General features: G+C 32.3%; 1 protein-coding gene across 4 annotated transcripts in view; it reads right to left on the bottom strand.

Moving 5' to 3' along the window:
* LOC145241326 (PH-interacting protein-like) overlaps positions 1–25,594 on the bottom strand; it is a 134,565-nt gene that overhangs the window by 63,325 nt on the left and 45,646 nt on the right. For all 4 annotated transcript variants that reach the window (XM_080104158.1, XM_080104156.1, XM_080104155.1 and 1 more), the window contains exons 9-13: positions 16,193–16,293; positions 14,031–14,202; positions 10,253–10,392; positions 5,372–5,528; positions 4,930–5,064 (exon numbers count right to left, since the gene is read on the bottom strand). In XM_080104158.1, the coding sequence (XP_079960284.1) occupies positions 4,930–5,064; positions 5,372–5,528; positions 10,253–10,392; positions 14,031–14,202; positions 16,193–16,293 (705 nt within the window). The remainder of the gene's footprint in view (positions 1–4,929; positions 5,065–5,371; positions 5,529–10,252; positions 10,393–14,030; positions 14,203–16,192; positions 16,294–25,594) is intronic.

The following is a 25,594-nucleotide window of genomic DNA, read 5'->3' as shown; positions in this document are numbered from 1 at the left end:
ATTTAAAAAAAATGTAAGCAATCTAACTTTTGCATTCAAGGAAAATTCTGTTCTTGTCTAGAATTCTCTCTATATTAAAAAACAAAATAAGAAAAATTTGTATAATGACATACCAATGACAAAATGAAAATATATTCCAAAAATGACATAAATTGATCAAGTATTTTTATATTTTTAATGCGATTAATGGGAATTCATAGGCATTACAACATAAACCTGGTGGGAATTCTTGTTTTTATTTCTTGATATTTTTTTCAAAATGGTGGACGAGATAATCAGTGTTTGGATACTCATAAAATTTGATTTTTCTTATTTAAAAATAAACCCCCTGTCATGGATACATACATTATACAGATTTTCTGTATTTTTTTTTAATATAGAGGAAATTTTGGACAAGAACCAAAAATCCTATTGAAATAAAAATAAGTTAAAATATTTGTTGATGGAAAAAAAAAAAAAAAAAAAAAAAAAAATGTGATTTATAGTCAGCTAACATCTTCCCTAATTTTCTGCAGAGCACTACTGGAAGTGGTGACAAGGCAAATCAGTTCCTTTGCATTTTTTTATTATTCAGTATTTGTATTTTGAAGTGATTTATTAAAATGAAGTATAAAAAGGATTTTATTGAAAAGTCTACAATAAAGATAAATTATACAGATCAAAATAACAATTAGTCTTTTTTTGCACTTTAATAACAAAATTTTTAAAAATAAGTTTTTATTTTAATTAAAATTTATAATAATTATACATTTATGAAATTATGAAAATAAAAGTATTTTTATTTAAAATTTTATAATAAATATATTTTATGAAATTATTGAAATCAAAATAAAATTTCAAACATAAAAAAAACGTATCATATACATATTACATGCACAGGGGAGATAAAAAGTAAAGGAACTGATTTGTCTTGTCACCACTTCCGGTGGCAATCTGCAGAAAATTAGGGGACATGTTAGCTGACTATAAACAAAATTGTTAATCAATATAGTAATTGGATCATTGTCCTTAAAAGCAACTGACAAAACAAATGGAATCAGGAAACTTAAAAGTTAGTCGATTCAGATTATTAAAACCACTTTCTATTCTTAAAATATACTTCAATATATATATAAAAAAACAATAAAATTCCATTAGTCAATCAATGTTTTTTTAGAGAGGAATTTTAAGGATGCATCTGATTGTATCAGGGATTCCTTAAGCCTCAGACCACCAAGGGTTTTAAGCCTATGAACATCATATGCCATCACTAAGCCGACATGTAAGAGATGATCAAATGCTTCTACATTAATGTGTTGATTAACAACAAAAATTAACAAAATCAGAATTTTGCCAGGGTCACCCATAATAGATTTATATTAAGAACAATGGGCTCCACATTTTGGCCAAGTTTAAAAAAAAAAAATCTAATGGATGGATCAAAATTTATGGGTCAAAATGTGTAATTTTTGGCCATTTTGGGGCATTTTTGAACTCTTGAGCCTCTGGGGGCGCAACAGGAATTTTTGCAAAAAATTTTTTTTCACTTTTCACATCTATTTAACGAAATACAATTTGTGGCAATATTTCAGGAAAAACTAATGGATGGTTATCTGGCAATAGTCTGGACTAACGGACACCACTGAAAGTATAGGTCTCTCTCCGATAAATTGGGGGACCAAAATTAATATCTCTATCTACTTTTATATAAAAGGAGCTTTGTGTGCATGTTAGTTCATTCCCAATGAGCTCCGAAATGAAATTTCACACAAATGTACTTTATGTATCTGGCAGTGTTCTTCAATAAGTTGTGTAGCGGAATGTCTTCAATAAGTATCGATAATAATAAAAAAATCTGATCAAAGAAGGAACAGGCAATTTTAACCAAAATTAACACCTTACACAGCCTAACATCACAAGTGCATTTGAGAAGTTTTATCGCACAAGCAGAAAGGCCCAGCACATAAAATCAACAGTACGTTCTTTGATATGACAGAGGCACATTCGAAATTAATGTTTCTGTTTAGAGCACACTTTTGCATTTTAAACTTTTATTCATGCCATCTATCTATATATATATAAAAGGCAAAATGTGTGTGACCATTTCGGGTATGTCTCGCAAAGGCTTCTTTCGCACATGCTCTCGGGGGGGGGGGGGTTTACTATCGCTTACAACTGTTTATATACCCCCTATATAATAATATCTACGATTTGGGAAAGTGCATAGCGTCTAGATTTACTTACAGCAACTTTTACAAAATTATTGCTATTTTGGCTTCTCACGTGTTGATTGGGCTTTTTCGTATAAAAAGCGAAACTAATTCAAAGCTAACATGGTGTTCTTGGCACCGCGCCAGGAACATCCACAAGCAATCAGCTTTGATCTTCTGGACAATCCCCTTTAAATGGGGAGCCGGTTTCCCCCCACCATCATCTTGGGGAAGCGAAAACTGCCCTGCATTGAAACAAAGTAAACAAACACCAAAAAGCTATCCTGCATTAAATAAAATACTGCTACGTCATCTCGTAACGCTCCCACGATGACCTCATTTAGCGGCTATCTGTCAATCAAACCTCTTTCACTCGCTTTATAAGCCTTATTTTAACATTCTAATCAATTCCTCTTACTCCTGGCCTAGACGGTTAAATGGTTGGCATTTGTTTCACCTCTGCGTCAAGGCTTCCGAGTTCAATCCCGTCTCCCGACCAATCTATTTTTTTTTTTTTCTTTTACATCTTTAAACACCCGGGTAACATTTTTTTTTTTTTTACTTCGCTTATTCTTTAGTTTACCACCCCTATACACACAGCATTTTTTTTTTTTTTTTTTTCGCTGTTTTTTTTTTTTTGGTTTTGGTTTTTCCGATTTTTTTAACATCGTTTCAGGGTTATTACTTACTCCCCCCCCCTATACACACACACACCTACAAACACCCGGGCAACGCCGGGTACCCTCGCTAGTATATATATAAAAGCGAAAATGTTTTTGTTTGTTTGTATGTATGTATGTGTGTGTGTTTGTATGTCTCGCAAAAACTTTCAACACGGTTCACTGATTTTCACGAGATTGGTATCATTTTAAAGCTCGATCCTTCGCCCGACAAATATCGAAAAATTGGCCCAAAACATTAATTCCTTCATCCTAAAATCATCAATTTTCTACAGGGAGAGGTCAGCAAAAACCGTCCTCTCATGACAAGTTCGCTTCTATGTATGCGCAAATGACGTCGGAACATGATTTAGTTTAAATATTAAAAAAAAAAACAAAAAAAAACAATTCAATTTCGTCAACGTCGTCTTAGCTCAGTAGCTTAGATGGCGGCCTCATTTACTAAAGTTTTTGGGTTCGAATCGTGGTGCGAGGTGTCTTTTTTTTTCCCCCTCGATTTTTTTAAATTTTAATATCGAAAAAGGGTTATTTAAGACATTTTTCACGTTTTTTTTTGTTTTATTTTTCAGCTTTTTTAAAGAAGTTTGAACACTCGTTTTTCTGTTTCCATCACATTCGCGTTTTCTTTTTTTGTTTTTCCGATTTTTACATTTAACATCGTTTGTTTGCCTTACGTTAGTTTTTTTTTTTTTTTTTGGTGTTTTTTCGACTTTTTAAGTTTTAACATATTTAATAATTTAATATTTAAAAATATTTACTTCACTTATTCTTATGTTTTGATTAACACCCAACCAACCTGCCCAAGCACACACACCTCTAAACACCCAGGCAACGCCGGGTACCCCCCGCTAGTTATATATAAAAATAATTTTATAAAATCAACAGTAGGCTCTCTACAGTGCAATGTAGAACTATAAAGTATTGTGGACTAAGTCACTGGAAGGAAACATGTGAAGCTTCCTCCCAATGCATTCGATTTGATTGAAAAAATGGGCAATTTCGCTGATTTCGGTGACAATAAAATTTGGCAGTGTGAAACATTTGATGATCATTTAATCCTGAGCAACATTGGGTCTCCCTGCTGGTATTACATACAAATGTGAATTCTAATTCTACGTATCATTTTCTCTACATTACATAAGAACTGTAGGAACTCGATTTTTGGTAGAATTTGACAGCATTGTGGCCATATGTGATGTTACTAGTCTCAGTTTTTTTCTACAAATACTATTATGGCATGTATTCTTCAGAATTGTCTTACCTATTTCCTGCTTCCTTTGTTCCAGCTCATTAGTCTTATTAATCTAGTGGTCTTCATCAATTTGTTATCTTAATACCTCGTAATGCAGCTTCCTATTCCAGTAGCTTCTTTCAAAGAACAGCAGACTTGTGGAGCTCTCTTCCTGCTAACTGTCTTCTCCCTACTTTTATCCTTTTCCAGACTACCATTAATAGGCATCTCCTGTCTTTGCAATAATATTTCGCCCTTGTTAGCGCCTTACATTAAGTGGCTTCATGCCTTATTTAGAGCGATTTCCATCAAAAAAAAAAAAAGAAAAAAAAAAGATGCATCCTGGCATCTTGAGAGCCTTTTGATCAGCCTATCACTTGACTTATCAGAATAGACTTTTACCAAACAATTATCGATAAAAATTATAAAACATTAGGTTTCTGAATTTTTAGAAATAAATAAGGATTGATAATTTGGATTAGTCGTTCTACTGTTCTCATCTGGATTTTTCTGTTGATGCAAACTCCGACCTTCTTCAGTACTAAGTAAAACTCAGTTGTAAGTTACTCTTATATAGGTCGCAAGTCCAGACAATATTCAGAATATAATTGCAAATTACTAAAGACTTCTACATGGAACAAGAGTATGCTACCCCCTTGGATTAAATAAAGTGTTACATTTGAAATTCTGTGCAGATTCCAGAGTTCAACAGAAAGATTCCAGAGTTTAACGAAGGTTGTAGGTTACATCAGTTGAAACATTGTGAAAATAAGATGAGAACAGTTGTTTGAATGATCGAAATAATATGAATAAAACAATGTATTCTTACCATGTTAAAATAGCTTTTTATCTTTTTCCCAGTAAATAGATTCCACAGAATAATGTTACCATCATGACCTGCACTTAGTGACAAACGTGGATCTGTAGGACATTGTTCCAATACGAAGACTTCATCTTCATGGCCCTGGGAAATCCAAACAAAATAAAAATAAGACAAACATTTCATTTTTGCTTCTTTTGTCTTACTAAATTTGCAATTTTTTTTCTTTCTCTTTATTTGAAAAAAAAAAATAAATAAATAAAATGACAATATCAGCTGTTTTTGATACCATGCCGTACCAAAATTATGATTGATAAAGAATAACTTAATTTCAACATATTATTTAAAAGAAGTTCAAAATTGAAAGGGAAAAAACAAAGTACAATTGTTTTAGAAAAATGAATTCATGGATAGTAAGAATCAATAATCACGGTTTAAGATTGCAACTTACCTCCAGTACATGCAGCAGTGAACCAGTGTATGAATCCCAAACTTTGAGAGAATAATCATTAACAGCAGTAATTACAAGAGAATCATCCAGATTCCAACTAACCATGGTGACCTTGTACTTCATAGGTTTACCGTCTTCAGCGTTCCCAGTCTTAGCCCTAAAAGACAATAATGGTAAAATCTCAACTTGGAAAAATTTAAGAATTCTATTTTTGGATACTCTTTAAAAAAAAATTAGAACTACTGCATTGAATTTGCATTATTTTGATTATTTGGACATGTTATCTCTGATGAGTAACCTTTGATTGTATACTTTTGTTACTATTGTTATCATCTTGAGTGTTATTTGTGCAATGTTTCGGTTGGTGTAGGCTCCGACTTTCATCAGCTATCTTGGAAAAGAAAGGAGAAAAGTTACTGGCTCTGTAGATATATTCCTGGAGTCGTCCCGTTTTTTTCGCAATGGTTTCATAGGTGTGAAAAAAAAAAATTTGGTTGACAAGGGGAAGAGAATTTTTTTCACATATATGAAACCCTACAATGAAAAAAAAAAAAAAACGGGACGACTTCAGGTGTACGAAACCATCTACAGAGCCAGTAATTTTTCTCCTTTCTTTTCCAAGATGGCTGACGAAGGTCCGAGGCTACATCAACTGAAACGTTGCACAAATAACACTCAAGATGAGAACGATAGTCCGATTAAAACAAGTAATACAAACAATCAGCCCTCATCTAAAAAATTCAGAACTGTAATTTTTGATTGTCTATCTAGTAATGACCTACAGAACGAGAACAATGGACTCGTGTGAAAAAAAAAAATAGTTTGGTTCAAAATTCTTTTTTTTTTTCTACAGCAAAAAACTCCAGTTGCACAAATACTTGGCTTGTAGGGATGACTATGCATTCAACACATGTTAGCATGTAAAATGGTTGGTTGATTTTGTTTTACAGTATATCAACCTTTTTAGGTTATTTAATGCTTAATCCAGCAATTTTGAAAAAAAGTTACTACGCTTTCAAGTTATATCTTCAAATATTTATTCATGGTGTTTGGTTTGATTGTTTTGGAGAAAGAAAATTGTTATTTTTGTTTTTGACTTTGTAGGACATGATTGAGTTTTGAAAAGGGGAAGAAATAAAACAATAACAAATAAATCACAAAGCAAGTATCTTGAAACAGCCTGATCTGATAGCATCAAGTATTCTAACAGGTATTATTACTCTAGGCGGAAATAGACCTACGCGCAATGATACCTAATGGGCAATTCCATATTTCCCACAACCCTCATATGGGGCCTCACCAACATAGGTCTTTTATGATCATACCCAGGACCATATAAAATGGACATTAAACCAAATATGATGATGATAATTTAATAACCACAGTTCAGCTCCATATATGCACATATAGACACACCTTTAAACCAGAAAGAAAGTAAAGGAGAAAAAACATTAAGAAATAGAGAGGAAAAATGGAAATTAACAGGGTAGTGGAAAAAGGAGACTGAATTTTGTTAGTATGTATTAACAACTAGTTACAAAATTTGCTCACAAAAACAGAAGAGAGGTGATCAATGCCTTGAGTGATTAACTAGAAAACAAGTACAAAAGACAAAAACAAAAAAGGGAGAGAGATAATAAAATATTTACAAAACAAATTTAGGGATCCAGTTTTAGGGATATTTTTTCATGTGTTTTGATTTGAGGAGAGGTATTTTGGGGATGAGCCAATTTTACAGAAATATTTTGAATTAAAATGTTTTTAAAATTTATAATTAAGTGTGAAAAAAAAAAAAAAAAAAGAAAAGATACCTGTTATATGATAAACAAAAAAAGGCAGACATTCACAAAAGAGATATCTACTATATAAATCTCGCCTGTCTGTTTAAATGTATGCATGTATGTTTTGCAAAAACTTTCGACAGAGGCGACGGATTTTCAGGAGATCAGTATTGTTTTGAAGCAAAACTTCTTCGGACGGCAAATATTGAAAAATTGGCTAAAAACATTAATTCCTTCAACCTCAATTGAGCACTTTTCTACAGAAAGGATTTGCTTTTTCATTGATATTTTCGAAAGTCATCCCCTCTTTTCGATTGACTAGCCTTAATTCAAACATTCGTCACTTCCGGTTTGGCGATGAAAAAATAAAGGGACGTCTTTGCTGTTGTTATTTTTTTTGCACGTTCTTTTCCTCCTTCACGGTACGGGTTCGAGCCTACCTGCCTACTACCATTTTTTTTTTTTTTTGTTGCTCAACACACACCTCCAAACACCCGGGCACCCAGGCTAGTTTTATATAAGTTTAAAATGGAAGTTTACAGTAGTGCGAAAAACAGAATGTCCTTTAATATTTTTAGAGTTATTCTAAAAATAAGAGAATTCTTTAGCTGAGATATTGAAGAAGCCAATCGATAGTTTAAGAGCTTTGCATTATAGAGGTCAGAAAATAGTAGTAATGAAAACTTCTCCAGTGAGAAGATTGGAATATTTCAATGAATAAATTGGTTTTTAGATGAGCAAATGAAAATGAAGGAATTCGAACAGTGCACGTGTGTGTGTCGCATTTTGTAAATATGAGTACACTTGAGTTAACATGCCAGCAAGTTGGTACAGAGGCATGCTGAGGATGCCGGTCCATGGATTTCGGTTCAACTGGTTTATTGTTTATTGAAGAAAAATTTGTCTTTTTATAAGACAGTCAACTATTCCCCCACTATCAAACGATCATGAGGTTGCTTGCACGGCAACTGACAAGGCTAATCTGCTTGCCAGTCGGTTTGCCTCAAACTCCACACTGAACTCGGTACACCACTCACTCCCTGATTTTCCTCTGCGAACAGACGCCTCACTAGACGATTTGAAAATCACCCCTTCTCAGGTACATGCTATTATAAAAAACCTAGACACCTCAAAAGCGTGTGGACCAGATCTCATCCCGGCTGTGCTATTAAAAAAATGCTCTGCCGAGGTTGCTCCAGTTCTGTCCAAACTTTACAATAAATGCCTTAACGAATCTTGTTTTCCCGACTGCTGGAAAACTGCCTCTGTGGTACTAGTCTTCAAGAATTCTGGTGAAAGAACTGACCCACTAAATTATCGCCCCATTAGCCTCCTCCCGCTTTTCGCCAAAATATTTGAGTCCTTAGTTAATCAAGCCCTAGTCCAGCACCTAACAGCTGCTAAACTCCTGACTGACAAACAATATGGATTCAGGCAAGCCCGTTCAACAGCAGATATCTTAACTGTAGTTTCTGAACGTATATACCGTTCATTGGATAAAACAGGGGAGGGTAGAGCGGTGGCCCTCGATATATCTAAGGCTTTTGACAGGGTATGGCACGATGGTCTTCTAAGGTAAATTAGATCATATGGAATCACTGGAAGAATTCATAATGTAATTAAATACTTCTTAAGTAATAGAAAAATCAAAGTTGTCCTCGATGGTCGTACATCCAAACAATACGACATAAATGCGGGAGTACCTCAGGGGTCTATCCTTGGACCTCTATTATTCCTGATATTCATAAACGACCTCCCTGATAAAATTGTTTCGGAGATGGGTATATTTGCCGATGACACCACTCTCTATAACAGATATGAGGGGAAAACAAATGAACACATATCTAAGGAAATGGCAGAAACACTAGAGGATGACCTCCAATCCATAGTGGAATGGGGACAAAAATGGTTGGTCACATTCAATGCTGCTAAGACTAAGCTTGTTTCCTTCAATAACTACAAGAAACCTTCTCTACCACCAATAGCAATGGCCAAGAACACATTACCTGAAAGTACTTCTTTTAAACTCCTCGGCCTAACGTTTACAGGGAATATGAACTGGAATAGATACATTGAGAGCATTGCCAAGGCTGCTGCAAGGAAGGTTGGCTCCCTCTACCGTGCTAGAAAACTACTTGCGCCTGACAGTATCCTATACCTCTATAAGGCAACCATTCGCCCATGTATGGAATACTGTTGTCACATCTGGGCTGGTGCATCTGCTTCTTGTCTCTCGCTCCTGGACAGGGTTCAAAAGAGAGTCGCCAACCTGATAGGTCCTGAACTGTCATCTAGGCTTCAGCCTCTGTCCCATCGACGAGATGTTGCATCCCTCTGCCTGTTCTACAAATACTTCAATGGTGAATGCTCTGACGAACTGCAAACACTTGTACCTCCCCGACGTAACTACCCCCGACAAACCCGACAAGGTACTAAGTCTCATCCCTTTACAGTAGAGATCCCTAGGTGCTAGAAAGCCTTTTACTCCAATAGTTTCTTCCCCAGAACTGCGGGTCTTTGGAACTCCCTTCCGGGATTCTGCTTTCCCAACTGCAACGATATGCAGAAGTTCAAGTGTAATGTCAACAAACATCTTTCTACTCATCTCCCTTCATAATGACCCCGCTAATTAAGTCCGTGATAGTAGCCCCTGCTTCAAAGTTTGTTTGCCTTGTTTGGGGTGAAAATTGAATAAAAAAAAATAAAAAAAAGGAAAAAAAAAGAGATCGAAGTGGCTCCCAGAAAGACCATTCTGATTGACCCAAAATACAATAATTTGTTTTTATTCAGGATAGTGTATGCTCAATCAATGTGTGCACAAATGAGTTTAGTCATTTCATTTTGGACGCTGAGGCATAAACATCATCAGCCGCAAAACAAGGCAATTTGTTTTTGTAATTTTAGAATCAATTTCATATGGCTTCAGTATCAGATATAAACAATATATTGCTTTAAGAAACAAAATATTAAAAAAAAAATATCAAACTATTAAGATTTTTGATAATTCTGGATATAAGAATTCTTTTGCAAAAATATTTGAAGGAGGATGAAAATAATGATACAACTAAATGAAATAAAAAGTGTAACAAAAAGCAATTACTTAGGCAGTTTAGTAGACATGTTAAGGATGATGGCTCTCCACTCCTGTCGTTCATACCGCCATATCCGGGCTGTTCCATCTCGACTGCCGCTAACAAAGCGAATGCTACTGTTGCTGTATTGAATGCTATCCACACGATCCTTATAAAAAAAAAAAAATTAAATTAAAATGACTACAATTAAAATATTCATACAAAAAAAGGTAAAAATCATAAAGAAAATCCATCAATTCTTTCTTAGTTCAATTTTATTTGTCAGACAAGGTTAGTGGCATCATGAAATTAGTTTGATCAAACAAATTTACATTTTTTGTGGCTCAATTTAAAAAAAAAAATAAAAAATAAAAAATACAATTAACAAATTTTCTTTGAGATAACAATTAAAACCATCAAACCCTTATACGCTACATTATTAGATGGCTACCTGCAGATTAACGGTCATTATCATTGGATATACAGGGTGACCCCCCCCTCCAAAAAAAAATGGGCCCCAACTCTAATTAGGCTCCATTTCTTAGTGTTTTGTCCGAATGAAATGAAACTTTGGTCATAACTAGTTTATTATATTCAAAACATCACATCAAAACACTAGGGTCTTTGACCTTTTTCTCTCTCCGTTGACTGTAAAATGCGCAGAAAAACAATTGAATATCCTGTTTTTTTGGGGTCACCCTGTATATATATAAAATTTCCTCTATATTAAAAAAAAAAAAAAAAAAAAAATCAATTCTTTGTTTTTGTAGCGAAATTTGAAAATTGAAATATTGAATTTCAAGTGAAACCAATAGTATCTACTGAATGGTCATGTCGTAATAATGAACATATCCAACAATTATGAAAAATGATGGCGGTAGTGAATTAAATATTAATGAAAAGTTTTTGAAGACAATTTATGAAAATTATGTTTTGCTAAATTGGCCAAAGATTTTCAGTTTTTAGGAAATATTTACCTCCCTTTTGTTACAATTAGAATTCTTTTTGCAAAACTCAATTTTCGTTAATTGTCTTTGAAAACTATTTTCATTAATGATTAATTTCCTACCTTACCGTTTTTCATAATTTTTGGATGTGTTCATTACTGTGACATGACATTCAGTAGATAACATTAGTTTCACTTGAAATTCAATTTTCGAATTTCGCTACAATAACGAAGAAGAATAAAAGAATTTGTACGATGTATGCACCTGTGACAAAATAAAAATATTATAATCATCACATGAATTGATAAAGTAGCTTTATTTTTAAATAAGAAAATCAATTTTACGAGGAGTTATTGCTTTGCCCACCATTTTGAAAGAAACAAAGGGGGAGATAACTCAACAATAATTCAAACTTGCAAGATTTGTTGTAATAGCTACAAATTCCCATCGATCCCTTAAAAATGATTTTCCTTATAAAAATAAAACCACTTGATCAATTTATATGATTTTTGGAATATATTTTTTTGTTTTGTCACCGGTATGTACATCATACACTTTTCTTTATTTTTGTCTTTTAATATATGGATGATTCTGGACAGGAACCAAATGTTTTAATATAATTTTATGATTTCTTTGTAGAAGCAATGATTTTGATATCTTAAATTTGTCAGTTTTCTGTGAAATCTTAATATGAAGGAATTTGGAACTTCTGAGAATTGTACCCCCCCCTTTTTTTTTTTTTTTTTTTTTTTTTTTTTTAGACAAACAAAAGCTTGCATGTGATACACACTCTTTTTTAATGGGAGTAGGCTTGGTGCAGCTGGAAGCTTTTAGCCCAAAACTGTATGCTGGCACCAGGCGTGTGATGGCTGTGTCTCCTGTGACCACACAGGAACTTGGTCCTGTATCTGCGACTTAGCAGACCTTTTCAGGAGCACCGCTGCTCACCTCAACTGGGGAGGCCCTTATAAAAAATGGGCGAAAAATCGTCATTGGGTTGCTGCACCCAGTGATGCACCATAAGTGCAGCCGTAAAACAAATAATGTATGTAAATCTCACCTTAAAGTAGGCGTTTGAAACGTGCGCACCCTCAAGGATGCAAGAGATACAGACCGCCCAGAGAGACGAACAGCTCTAGTCTTAAGAGAACTAGCAAGGTTCAATATCAATATGACAGCTCTCAGCAAGACAAGATTACCTGGTGAAGGTCAGATATCTGAAATTGGGTCAGGTTACACCTTCTGGAAGGGTAAAGCACCAGAAGAACACTGCTCCCAAGGCATTGGCTTTGCCATCAAGACCCAACTAGTAAAAAGACCACAACCTGACACCAAATGCTATGAGTGAAAGGATAATGACATTAAGACTACTACTTCCAAGGAACCAGTTGATCACGCTAGTATCAGTATATGCCCCAACGCTGGACGCAGAAGACAATATCAAAGGAGCCTTCTATCAACAGCTCGACACTACCATCACCCAGATATCAGTAGGGGACAGACTCGTCCTCCTGGAAAATTTCAACACGAAAGTAGGGAGAAACCACAGGCTTTGGCATAACATAGGCAGACAAGGAGTGGGAAACTAATGACAATGGCCTCCTCCTAGGCCTCTGTGCTGAACAGGAACTATTCATCACAGACACCTAATTTAGACTACCAACCCGCAAGAAGACCACCTGGAAACACCCAAGATCAAAACACTGACATATCTTGGACTATTCCATAGTAAAACAACAAAAATGAAGTTTGGATCACAAGGGAGTCGACGATTGTTGGACCGACCACTGGCTCTTAATAACAAAGCTTAAATTAACAATAAAAAAAAGAAGCCACGTAACAACCAGCAAAATGAAACCTGACAGATATATGATACAGACAAACTTAAAGATCAAGAAACTTCATGTGCTTTCCAAACAGCAGTACAACAAAACCTGTCATTAGACATGGAATGGACCAACATCCGAAATGCCATCAACGAGGCTGCAAAGATAATACTTGGCTATCAAAGCAGAGAACACCAGGATTGGTTCGACAAAAAACGATATAACAAAAGTCTCTCATTGATAAAAAAAGGAAAGCTTGAATAGTCTATGAACAAGATTCAAATAACCACACAAAAAGAGCTAAGTATACTCAAAAAGTTTGCGCCAATCGTGGCTTTGGGAAATACAAAACGAGGGGTGGCAACAAACTGCTAAAGACCTGCAAAGCTTCGCAGACAGAAGAGACATTAGAAATTTTTTTCCCAGTACTAAGAAGATCTTTGGAGCAAAACGCTCTGCGGCAAGGATTCTCATGTCAGCCAACTACATGAAAAATCAAAAGAACAAAGAAAAATCCATATTTCTAATATTCTACAACCTTGACAAAGCGTATGACAGTGTTCCAAGAACAGCATTGTGGTCAGTCCTAGATCGGTTTGGAGTGCTTGAACCATTTGTGGACATAATCAAAGCTACATATACATATATATATCACATTGTACTCTCGGAAATACAAAAAAAATATATAAAAATTTTTAATTTTCAATGAAAATATAATACATTGTGTTTGCAAGTTTATCTTGTCCTGCAAAACAAATTTAAAAAATAAACTCAATACATTTTTTTTAATTTTCATGTTTTGTCTGTCATTATGAGAGTTCAAAGTTGTGCCAATTGGCACGTAGTGGTCAATATATTAGGACTTAAATCAAAGTTTAATCATGAAACTTTCAAATAAATTGTGCGACTAAAAAAAAAAAAAAAAAAAACATTTATTCACAATTTATTGATAAAATACACAAAAAATAGTTGCAAATAAGAAATGATAGGGGGTCAAGAAAAAAAGAGGGGGTTCTTTAGGCTTTTCCACTTACAGTGTGTGATTCTAATTCACAAATTTTTTCTGGTGCCGTGGACATGAAACAATAGACTCTGACAACATGGTCTGAGCTGCCAGTTGCCAGAAACATTCCACCAGGACTGAAAGACGAACAAAGCATTTGAGCACCTGCCCTCGACCGTTCAATAAATTTAGTTGGTTTCATGCTGCAAAAAAAAAAAAAAAATAAAAAAAATTTTTTTTTATTTCTTAAAATTAAAAAAAATTTTAAATGTATATCAAAGAGAAAACCTATCTTAACAGTTTCATAATTTATTATATAAAGGACAATTGTCCGTGTTTGTATATATTTCTAGCTAAAAATCGAAAAGTACAAAACAAGCATCCACAAAGTTTATATATTCTTGATCAGCGTTGCCCTGGATGAATAATATCTAAAATTGTAAAAACATTTTTTTGGAAGTCAACTGACCGGGATTTGTCAAAGAGGGTTGGTTTTTCAGACATTTCCAATGTTATTCATTATATAAAGAAGAGGCGAATGACTTACATAATTCTTATTTTTAAAACAAGAGGGGAATGGACTCCGTAGAGGTGAAAGGGTGAAAGAGAGGGATGCGAAAAAAAAAAAAAAAAAAAAAAAAAAGGAGAAGAAAGAAAAAGATGAATTGAGGAAGTTAGAGAAATTTTAATATAAAGATGTCACATACACTTTTTAACCACTCCTGATTTGTTTACAACTCTCTTCCCCTGGGAACCCAATAACTTTTCTTTTTTTTTGGAGTTATTAAATTTCAATAACTTTTGGGGGAATTATTAAATTTCAATAACTTTTGGGGGAATTATTAAATTTCAATAACTTTTGGGGGAATTATTAAATTTCAATAACTTTTGGGGGAATTATTAAATTTCAATAACTTTTGGGGGAATTATTAAATTTCAATAACTTTTGGGGGAATTATTAAATTTCAATAACTTTTGGGGGAATTATTAAATTTCAATAACTTTTGGGGGAATTATTAAATTTCAATAACTTTTGGGGGAATTATTAAATTTCAATAACTTTTGGGGGAATTATTAAATTTCAATAACTTTTGGGGGAATTATTAAATTTCAATAACTTTTGGGGGAATTATTAAATTTCAATAACTTTTGGGGGAATTATTAAATTTCAATAACTTTTGGGGGAATTATTAAATTTCAATAACTTTTGGGGGAATTATTAAATTTCAATAACTTTGAGATAATTTTTTATGGTTATCATTCTATTCCCAAATCTCAAAAATAAATAAATAAATAAATAAAAATAAAAAAATAAATAGTGTCCAAAAAGATTTTGCTAAAAGTAGATTAAAAAAATTAATTAATCTCAATTTTAAGTACAACAATCACATAGAAATGTATGTAATCCCTCCCCACCCCCCACACACACAAAAATAAATACAACTTGATTAGTATTTTCAGGAAAAAAAAAATTACTAGCAAATAGCACTTCAAATACAGTTTCTTCAAATGGCACTTAAATACAGTTTCTAACGGTCATCTTTTAAACACACAAAAATAAAAATAAATAAATAAATATTTAAAAGGAGAAGAAACCTTATGGCAAATTTCCCATTTGGACAATCTAATTTCAGACAAATCATAAAAATCTTTGTTTGCTTTCATTAGTTTATTAAATTTATAAAGAGTCTAAATATCTTATCTGGATTTGAACAAAATAACAATCATTAAAAAAAAAAAAAAAAAAAAAAAAAAAAAAATTAATAAAAAATAATTTTAAGAAAAGAAAAAAAATTTTGTTAAAAAAAAAAAAAAAAAAAAAAAAAAATCATAACCCTTACCTTACAATGAATATTTTAATTTTCTAAAAATTGTCTAATAATTATTCATAAATATTGTTTTCATTTTTCATTGAATTAAATTTGTACCGACAGAAATATTTTTCATTGAAAAAAATTGGCCTGCGTTTTTACGAGAAAAAAACAAAACAAAAAAAACACTTATTAAGCACCTACCATTTTTCATAAACTGTCCAGATAATTCTAACAATAGCACAGTTCTTACACTCCATAAGTACCAAAATTTTTATAGTTGTGTGTTTTAACATAAGGAGAATGAAAATAATTGCTCCGGATTATTCTATTATCTATGGTATAACATTTTTTTTTTCTTTAATTTAAAAAAAAGACTTACTTGAAAACATTAGTTGAAGCTTTCCATTCCCAAAAGCACACACAGCCATCTCCACCAGTTGATGACAAGTAACGCACGTCTCCTCGAGTTTGAGGTGAAAACTAAAAATTACAATACACATTAAAACAAATTTGAGTTCAGAAGAAAGAAAAAAGAAGGAAAGACTAATAGAAGAAGAGGGGGGTAATCTCCAGGCGACAGAAGAGAAAATGCTAATCTCAGGGAGATGGTGGTCAGAATTATGGTTCCATAAAAACTATTGTTTGGCAAATGAAAGGACTTGGCTGTTGGTTGTTGGACTGTACGCACGGGTTTGGGGGTTTTAGTTGGAAGCCTCCCCAAATGGAAAAGCTCCTTTTCCGACTGATAAACCATCTGAAGGAATCCAAGTTGAAAAAAATCCTACATCGTGAAATCGTTAAGGACCCGAATAGTTTAACTTTCCTTTATACGAAGTGTACCTAAAATATTTCATGAATAATTATTATTTAAGAAAAAGGTTTCAGAGTTAATCCTAATTGTTGATTGCCTGTTAAATTGAAATGCAGTTCATTACAGATCTATCCTGAACCCAACACCAACTTGAGAAGTGATATAACAGCCATTCACTAGAGAACCTATGAGGAGAACTCAACCACAGCATCTGATGATGAATCGCCAACTCACAAATTAAAGGTATTGCCACACAGACTTAGGGTTGTGCACATTTTGTGTACTGAGCATTAGAGCGATAGTTCCAGAAACAAGTGTCTGATTACATTTTGAAGGGTACATCACTAGACAAACAGTGTAGTCACGGGAACTTAGGGTTAGTCCCTGTATTTAGGGACTAGAGACGGCCTAGTTACACTAATTGGTCCTGTGAAGCAGGATTGAGAACAACACTTCTTGACCTGGATCCCATCGCCTCTAATCTTCTAAAAGGTGTTGTTAAACATAACTGACAATCTCATCAATACTTAGCCTTGAGTGGCTTTTGGGTCTTGATAAGTAATACATTCGTCTAAAAACAACAAAAAGAAAAACATTGGCTTATGAGAGTTTACTGAACATAGCTGCCTAATCAATAAAAAAAAAAAATCAATGTGCATTTTGCCATTCTTTGTGACACACACCTATTTGCAGTTTGTCATAATCGCTCTTCCGTTGACTCATAATCGGAAGATATATTTGTTTACTGTATTAGATATGCAAAATCCAGATTTTCTTTTTAATATATATACTAGCAGTTCAGCCCGGCTTTGCTTGGGCCCTATCTACTGTTCATAACTTTATGTGCATATGTATGTATGTATATATATATATATATATATATATATATATATATATATATTAAAAAGTTTGACTCATTCCAGGTAACCTACATCTAAAGTGTTTAGACCCAAAATTGGCGGAGGAGTTTGGTAGAGTCTGCAAAGGTCAACTCTTTCAACTTTTACCTCTTGGCAGCGAAGTTTTCGCCCAAAACTGATTAAAAAGCTTGCTGCATGTCTGAACACCTTTATGTAAAATTTCACATGTTTAGACCCATAATTGGCTGAATAGTTTGCTAAAGACCGCAAAGGTAAAATCTTTTGGATTTTGTCCCCTTGGCAGCCAAATTTTCGGCCAAAAACCGCTTAAAAAGCTTGCCCTATGTTTGAATACACTACATAAAATTTCAAATGTTTAGACCAAAAATTGGGTAATTTGGTAGAGACCGCAGATGTCAATTTTTTTTTTAATGTTGACCCCATATTTTGACCGCTTAATATTTGTTTTGGGCTCAAATCAAAGTAAGAAGTTTGATCCATGTCCAAGTAACCTACATCTAAAATTTCAAGTGTTTAGACCACAAAATTGGCAGAGGAGTTTAGTAGAGTTTTCAAAGATTAAATCGTTTAACTTTGATCCCTTGACAGACAAATTTTTGGCTGAAAACCAATTAAAAAGATTTTCCCAAATCTCTGTACCCCTTATGTCAAATCTCAAGTCTCTAGATTGAAAATTGACAGTTATTTTGGTAGGGAAATGTACACACACACAGACATTTTCACTTATATATATATATATATATATATATATATATACACATACATACAAACTGCTTTGTTTTTTTGTTTTTGTTTTTTAAATAGTACCAAATTGGCAGGCTAATTATTTCTAATGAACTTTGATGAAAGGAAAATTTGTGAATCTTTATGTCAAATTCTAGAATCCTAACAGAATTTCCCATAGACCCTTTTATTCAATCCATGAAGATAGTATGCCCTCATTCCATCAGCCATGACCAAGTAGAAGTCTTAGGTAATTTGCAATTGCATTTTTAGTACTAGCCACACTGAGGATTGAACCTTCAACCTCTATAAAAGTTGAACAACTAAATTTACCTAGTACTTTATCCATTACACCACAAGTCCTCAATTTAGAAAAATAGAAAATTTGCTGTCTTATGTGCTTTATAGCCAAAAGCAAAATATGAAAGTGCATTTGTATAAATAGTTGAAGATCTTTTCTCTCCTTTAGGAAAGAATTGATGATAAAGGCTAGCTAGCACTGAACATGACCATAGTCATAAAATGTGTCATTTTAGAAATGGTTCGATTTGGTCTTCAATTTAATTGAATTTTATGATATGTCATCCATTCGTTTTTTTTTTTTTTTTTTTTTTTTGGAGATCATTCTGATTACTAGTCCCATCTTGAATGTTTATTTTCGCAACGTTTCAGCTTATTCAGATGAGTCTTGTCAAATTCAAGAATTTGTATGGAATTTCGAATCGAAGCTTTTATTTAATTCATGGGAGTAGCTTGCTCTTGTTTCATCAGTAATGACCTGGTAGAAGTAATTAATAATTATATTACTAGTATCACCTGTATGCAGTATTGAACCTTGAACCTACAGAAGATTGTCACTGAGAACCAATTAATACTTGGCATTTTATCTTTTGTGCTGCATGTCCTTGAGAATCAGACAAGTCGTATTTGAAAATGTTATATCGTCCAAAATGTCATGAAAATAACATCTAAAATGAAAACGATAATCTAAATAATCCAAATATAAATAATCCTCATCTCAAAAGTTTTAAAACATCATGACATGTTGGGTTATTTTTATTTATTTATTTATTTTTTTTTTTTTTTTTAGGAGAAAATGGCAGTTGCTTGTTTTGCTATTTCTACATTTCAAATTTCTATATTATTTCCAGAGATATGAATTAAACATTCAGTTGTTTTTTTTTTTGGTCACTAACTGCTAAAGATTCGTACATCTACACATGAGTGTGCATGATGCTTTTGTCTATATTAGCCTTGCTTACAAAGGCCAGCATTTCCCTAGAAAAAAAATTGTTCCTATCATGGGGTAACACTCAACATGGCATCTTGTTTAATTGTTGCTTGTTTGATATGAAGAATAGATTGTATTTAATCAAAAGTTAAGACCCAGCAGATCAGAATGAACTTTAAAGTAATGGCAACTAAGTGATAATTTTACAATCCAGAAAACTTTCAAAATGGAACCTTACAACTGGATGCCACTCTTGGCCTTTTAGCAAAATAAAATCTTTTTTGGGTACCTTACAGTTTGTCACGCTTAAACCAACTTTTGTCAACATCTTCGGGCAGTTCACGTAAATAGCTGGAAGGTGCTTACCATATCAAATTGCAGCAGACAACAATTTGCAATTTTGAATAGAGTAAATCATAAAATTCATTAAGTTAGACAATTGATTAAAGTGATAATGAATTTCAGCATTTTAAAACAACCTATTCAGCCTCTCTGAAAGGACAAAAAAAATAAAAAAAATAAAAAAACTGTAAAAAAAACTGTTTTCTTTTTCACTCTAACCTTAACCTTGTAGATGTAGTTCAAAAGCTATACCAGTACAAAAAAAAAAAAAAAAAAAATTAAAAACTTTCTTGTGAAAAAAATAAAACAGTTGTTTCACTTTATTTTCTTAGTCAAAATATTGTTTCATAAAATACTTTTTTTTTGCTTTAAATGGTCCATTGTTTTTTTTTTTGCTTTAAATATTCCATTTTTTTTGCTTTAAATATTCCATTTTTTTTCTTTTGCTTTAAATATTCCATTTTTTTTCTTTGCTTTAAATATTCCACTTTTCTTTTTGCTTTAAATATTCCACTTTTTTTTTTTTGCTTTAAATGGTCCACTTTTTTTTTTTTTGCTTTAAATGGTCCATTTTTTTTTTTTTGCTTTAAATGGTCCATTTTTTTTTTTTGCTTTAAATGGTCCATTTTTTTTTTTTTTTTGCTTTAAATGGTCCATTTTTTTTTTTTTGCTTTAAATGGTCCATTTTTTTTTTTTGCTTTAAATGGTCCATTATTTTTTTTTAAATTTGTTTTGATTTTAAAGCGGGTGCGTTTTTATTCTGCATCTTCCAGCTGTTTTTGTAAACAGTTAAACGATGCCTACAAAAAGTCGGGTTCAGCATGGGTTACAAACTGTACCAGGTCCCTTTCTTGTCCATAACATTAACAAGATAGAATACAAAAAAGATATCGATAGCTTATCAATTCAGAAAAATTAATAGAAATTATAGTTCACAATACTGGAACAGTTGAGGTAGTAGGGTTAGTGCACTGGTCAAGGAAAACATGGAAGTGATAAGAATGGATTTGAGAGGAGGGATAAATAAAGACTTGGTTAGAGATAGATTAGATGTCAATTTCTAAAAGCTGTCCAGCATATGCCAGCATGTAAAACGGATATAAAACCATAAATACTATGATAAATTGAGGAGTGTGATTTGTGAGTAAATCTTCATGATCAATCATATTTTTTACAATTATCTCAAATACAAATAAAATGAATGGATGAGAAATTTTATTTCAAGAAAAGCTAACAAAAAACAAATATTTAAGACCCATTTAGAATATTGTGTCCTTATCCAGAATTAAACCTAATTAAAAAGAAAAAAAATAATAAATAAATATGGAAAAATCTTTTTACATGCCCGACACTAAACAAAAATGTCATAAATTGATCACATATTTTTTTTTTATATAAAGGAAATCATTTTTAAATGATTTAAAGCAATTAAATGTGAAATAATTAGCATTACAGGGCCTTGTATTTTTTTGGAGATGGCGACACGTGACAGCCTCTTTTTGTGTACTCAAAATTTCATTTTCTTAGCTAAAATTATGTAATTTTGGGAAATTGACAGGTATGTACATCATAAAAGATTTCTATATGTTCTGTATTTTTTCATTTAACATGAAAAGAAACTGGAATCTTAGGAAGATCTCCATCATTCCAGTAATTATGGAAGCAACTGGATCCATGAAAAAATTTCAAAAACTACTTGGCAAATATATCCAGTGAACCAAGTGCAAAAGAGATTCAAACAATTGCACTTAAAGGGATAGTTATAACCTTAAAAGAATCTCTTGAATATGGTACACTGATAGATCTTCAGAATATTAAATGAAACATCTATTTTAAATCAAGAGATTCAAATAATTGCACTTAAAAGGATGATTAGAATATTAAAAAGCTCTCTTGGTTGGAATATCAGATAGAAGGCAAATATCTGCTCCATCCTCAGCTAGAATAAAATTAAAAAATTTAAGAAAAAAAGAAAAAAAAAAAAGAGAATTTGATCTATATATATATATACAAGTTATTCCATGACAAATCAATGGTTATCCATGAAGATTTTTATTTATTTTTTTCTTTCTAATTATGGTACACTTATAGATCTTCAGATGATGAGCAGCATCACACTTGTGAGAGAGAAAGGATGAGGCCAATCAAATTATGGATACCTTTCTGCACCTTATCAAGAAGATTCAAATGGGACAGAGATTCACCAGCCCAAATATGACAAAAGTACTCCATACCTGATTCGATAGTAGATTTGTAGAGAGAGAGAGAGAGTGGCCTTAAGTGTGAAAAAATCTTTAGAGTGATAAAGAAAACTGATTTTATGAGAAGTAAAAAGAGCAATGGTGGTGGTTGTTTGGTTGTTTTTGTTTTATGGCATATCAACCCTTTTCAGGTTATTTACTGCCGAATCCAGTTATTTTGAATAAAATTTTTTTAATAGAATATATTTTTTTTTTTCAAGTCAGTTTCTATTTAACCCATAGTTGGGACCCTAACAGGTACTACCACTCTAGGTCAGATTGGACCTGGGAGCAATGGCAATTAAAGGGTGGATCCACACTCCCTAAAGCCTGCATGCTGGGGCCTCACCATCGGATATAGTTTAAGGTCATATCCAGGACCTGAAAAAGAGCAATGGATCTAATAAATCAAAGAAAGATTTGATGAGAAAGTTTTAGAATCTATTTCTCAACGAGAGCAAAGTCAGCCATAAGGATCTCAGGAAGAAAAGGAATTAAAAAGAGGAGTCAAGTCTTATCAAGATTAAACGAAACAAACCATTTCGTACCAGAATCTACAATTGAACACAGACCAACTTCTAGATAAGTTGTATATTTTGGTAGATATATATTTTTACATTTTTTTAACATCATACAATTTATGCAAAAACAAAAGACTACAAAAGGTATTCCAGGGAAATTAAGCTAATTCAGATTACTTTTCTAGAATTGATTTTATTCAAGAAGAGCAGATTCTGCTTGTTTAAATTTTTGAATTATTAGCATCATACAATTTATATAACAAAATAATATTGGTGCAATCCAGAAATATTTTCTTGTAATTACATTCGGTAAACAACTTTATACACCATGTAAAAACTTTTTTAATGCTTCATTTTCTTTCTTTTTTTTTTTATATTAAAATAACTTTCTCATTGCTGATTGGTTAAAAGTAAATTGTATACTTTTTTATTGAAAAGTTTAACATGTTTTAGTGAAAACCAAAAAAATTAAAACAAAAGGTCTATTTACACTTGAAACTTTCTATAACCAAGTCTATTTAATGTTTTGTTTCTTTATATGTAAAACGCGTTTTTAAGTAAAAATTAGTCATTTTTTCATTTATTTTCTGTGTAAATCCCTCCAGACAAGGCATGAAGCCAATTGACGTAAGGAGTTGAATAAAAAAAATTCTACTCCAAGGTCAAAAACTTGCTAATGATGTTAGATGGAATAGATTATAATCTAGAAAACAGCAATTCTTCTCTTTGTCAGAAACATTACTTGTGAGAACTAATAGACAAAATAAGGATAAGTTACAAGGCTGCCAAAAATAAACCCAAGATCTACTTTCTACTTTCTTTTAAATTATAACAAGGGGCTGAGTTAGTAAGAAACTCTTGGAACTCTAACCAGAAATAAATGTTCAATCATATTTTCTCCAATCTTCTTCCTTTGTGAGAGCAATAGCGAAAATAATTTCATTCAATATGATTTACATGACTAAAATAAGTTTCCTCAAAATAGTAGGAAACAAAATAAATGAACATGTTTTACCGGTTTTAAACATTTATTTTTGACAAGGGTTTCAATTTGAAACTATTTAGTCAGCAAATACTTAATGGCTTCTATTAATTACAAAAAGGATAAATTTCTTAGATTTGTTAAAGGAGGGAAAAAATGCACTACAGAATTTTTTTATACGAGGATTGATAATTTTTATTGGACTACTATTCTTATCTTAGTTAATATATTCATCAATCATGTAATCATCAAAGAACGTCCGGGAGGGGGGGGGGTAACTTGCAACAGCGAAAATATTGTGAATATAAAAAGATGAGGGATCAAGTAAAGATTAGATACCTCAGAGCAGACAAAGATTGTTGAACATTTCAAGTGGCACCGGTTATTCGACCTTGACATTGGTTGTTTGTAAACACGTCAAGTAGCAAACATGTTCGAATGTTCGCGAGCAAGATTTTTTTTAAACATATATTCACAAAACTAAAGATTTAAAAGAAAAAAATATATTTACAAAACATTTTCTTTAATATTAAATATTTACAAAACTTTTAAGGATTAAAACAAAACTTTCTATTTACGCAAAATTTTTTAATGTAAGTAATAAAACAAACATATTTAAACAAAATATATTTAAATAAATGGGTGTCTTTCTGAGTGCATTCTTTTTTTTTTTATATATTTTAATACAATTCAATATTTATTTAAAGTGTGATGTATGTAGAGATGGTTAGTGAAGGAAAAATCCTTCTAGACGAGGCAATTTTTATGCATAATAAAATCACAAGTATAAACAATCGAGATTTTTAAAAATATAATTTAGTCACATATCTTAACTTTTATTTTTATAAAGATGAAGTGTAGTATCACAAGATACAAATCGCTTTATAATTTTTTGTTTGTGCAAATTTTTTTTAAATCCAAGGCGTGGTTATTGAGAAAAGTGTGAAAAACAAATTGTCGAGGGACCAATAAATCTTAATTATACCTTTTTTACCGTTTGTGTTAAAATAAAAAAAAAAAAATTCATAAGTTCCACATGTATCACAAATGTTTATGATCCTTTGTCGAATCATCGTCAGGTAAAGAAGCAAATGAGAAGGGTGAAGGTTCAATACTCAGTGCAGGCAATACTAATACAATTGTGAATTACTCAAAACTTCTACTCAATCATGGCTGACGGAATGAGAGCATGCTACCACTTTCTCAAGATTAAATCCAGGGTTCGGTTTGAAATTCTGTGCAGATCCCTAAGTTCAACAGAAAGATTTCTAAGTTTGACAAAAGCCATTGCAGATTAAAAGCATTCTTGAGTTTAAAGTACTTGGATAAATATATTTCATCATGATCAAAGGCAGTACAAGATTAGGTTGGAGTATGCGTTTATTTATAAAAAGGAAATATGTTTTACTTGATTTTATTTATAACTTGAAAATTATAGAAATTTTAAAATAAAAATTTTATGTTCAAGGTTTGGAGCAGAGCTGCACAGAACTCCAAATTGATTGCCAGAAAATATTGGATGTGCCATAAATTTTCTGAAATTAATTTTAATTGATGTCACTTTTCTTATAATTTCTAACCCAATCAATGTAGAGTATATTTGCTGCTCTTTTCCCCACCAGGAAAAGAGTATGTGTATGTCATGTGATGATGTATGGAAGTGAAACTTGGTAAGTAACGGTTGAGGACGTCCGATGAATGGAGAAACTAAATCTGAACAGTATAGGGAAATGTGTGCAGAACAGGAAAATCTGCTAATATGGTTATGTCGAAAAAAATCGATCAGAATTCTTGGGTTAGTAGATGTAAAACAGTTGAAATAACAGGGTCAGTTCATAGGGGAAGACCAAAGAAAACTTAGTGATAAAAATAAACTTAAGAGGGGTAAATAAAGACTTGGCCAGAAATAAGTTAATTTGGAAATCAATTTTTTAAGCAGGAGTCGCATCTTCAGCTTGGTGCAGATTGTAAATGACTTATTTTTCGATCTAGGGCAAGTTGGTTGATGGACGCCCAACTGTTGAGAAATGTCCAATCAAAAACATTTTCT

This window comes from Euprymna scolopes, chromosome 20, assembly GCF_053919585.1.
Source record: "Euprymna scolopes isolate OS-2025 chromosome 20, ASM5391958v1, whole genome shotgun sequence".
In the NCBI taxonomy this organism is placed as follows: domain Eukaryota; kingdom Metazoa; phylum Mollusca; class Cephalopoda; order Sepiida; family Sepiolidae; genus Euprymna; species Euprymna scolopes.
The sequence above is the reverse complement of the archived record's forward strand: the minus strand, read 5'-3'. Positions and strand labels throughout refer to the sequence as shown.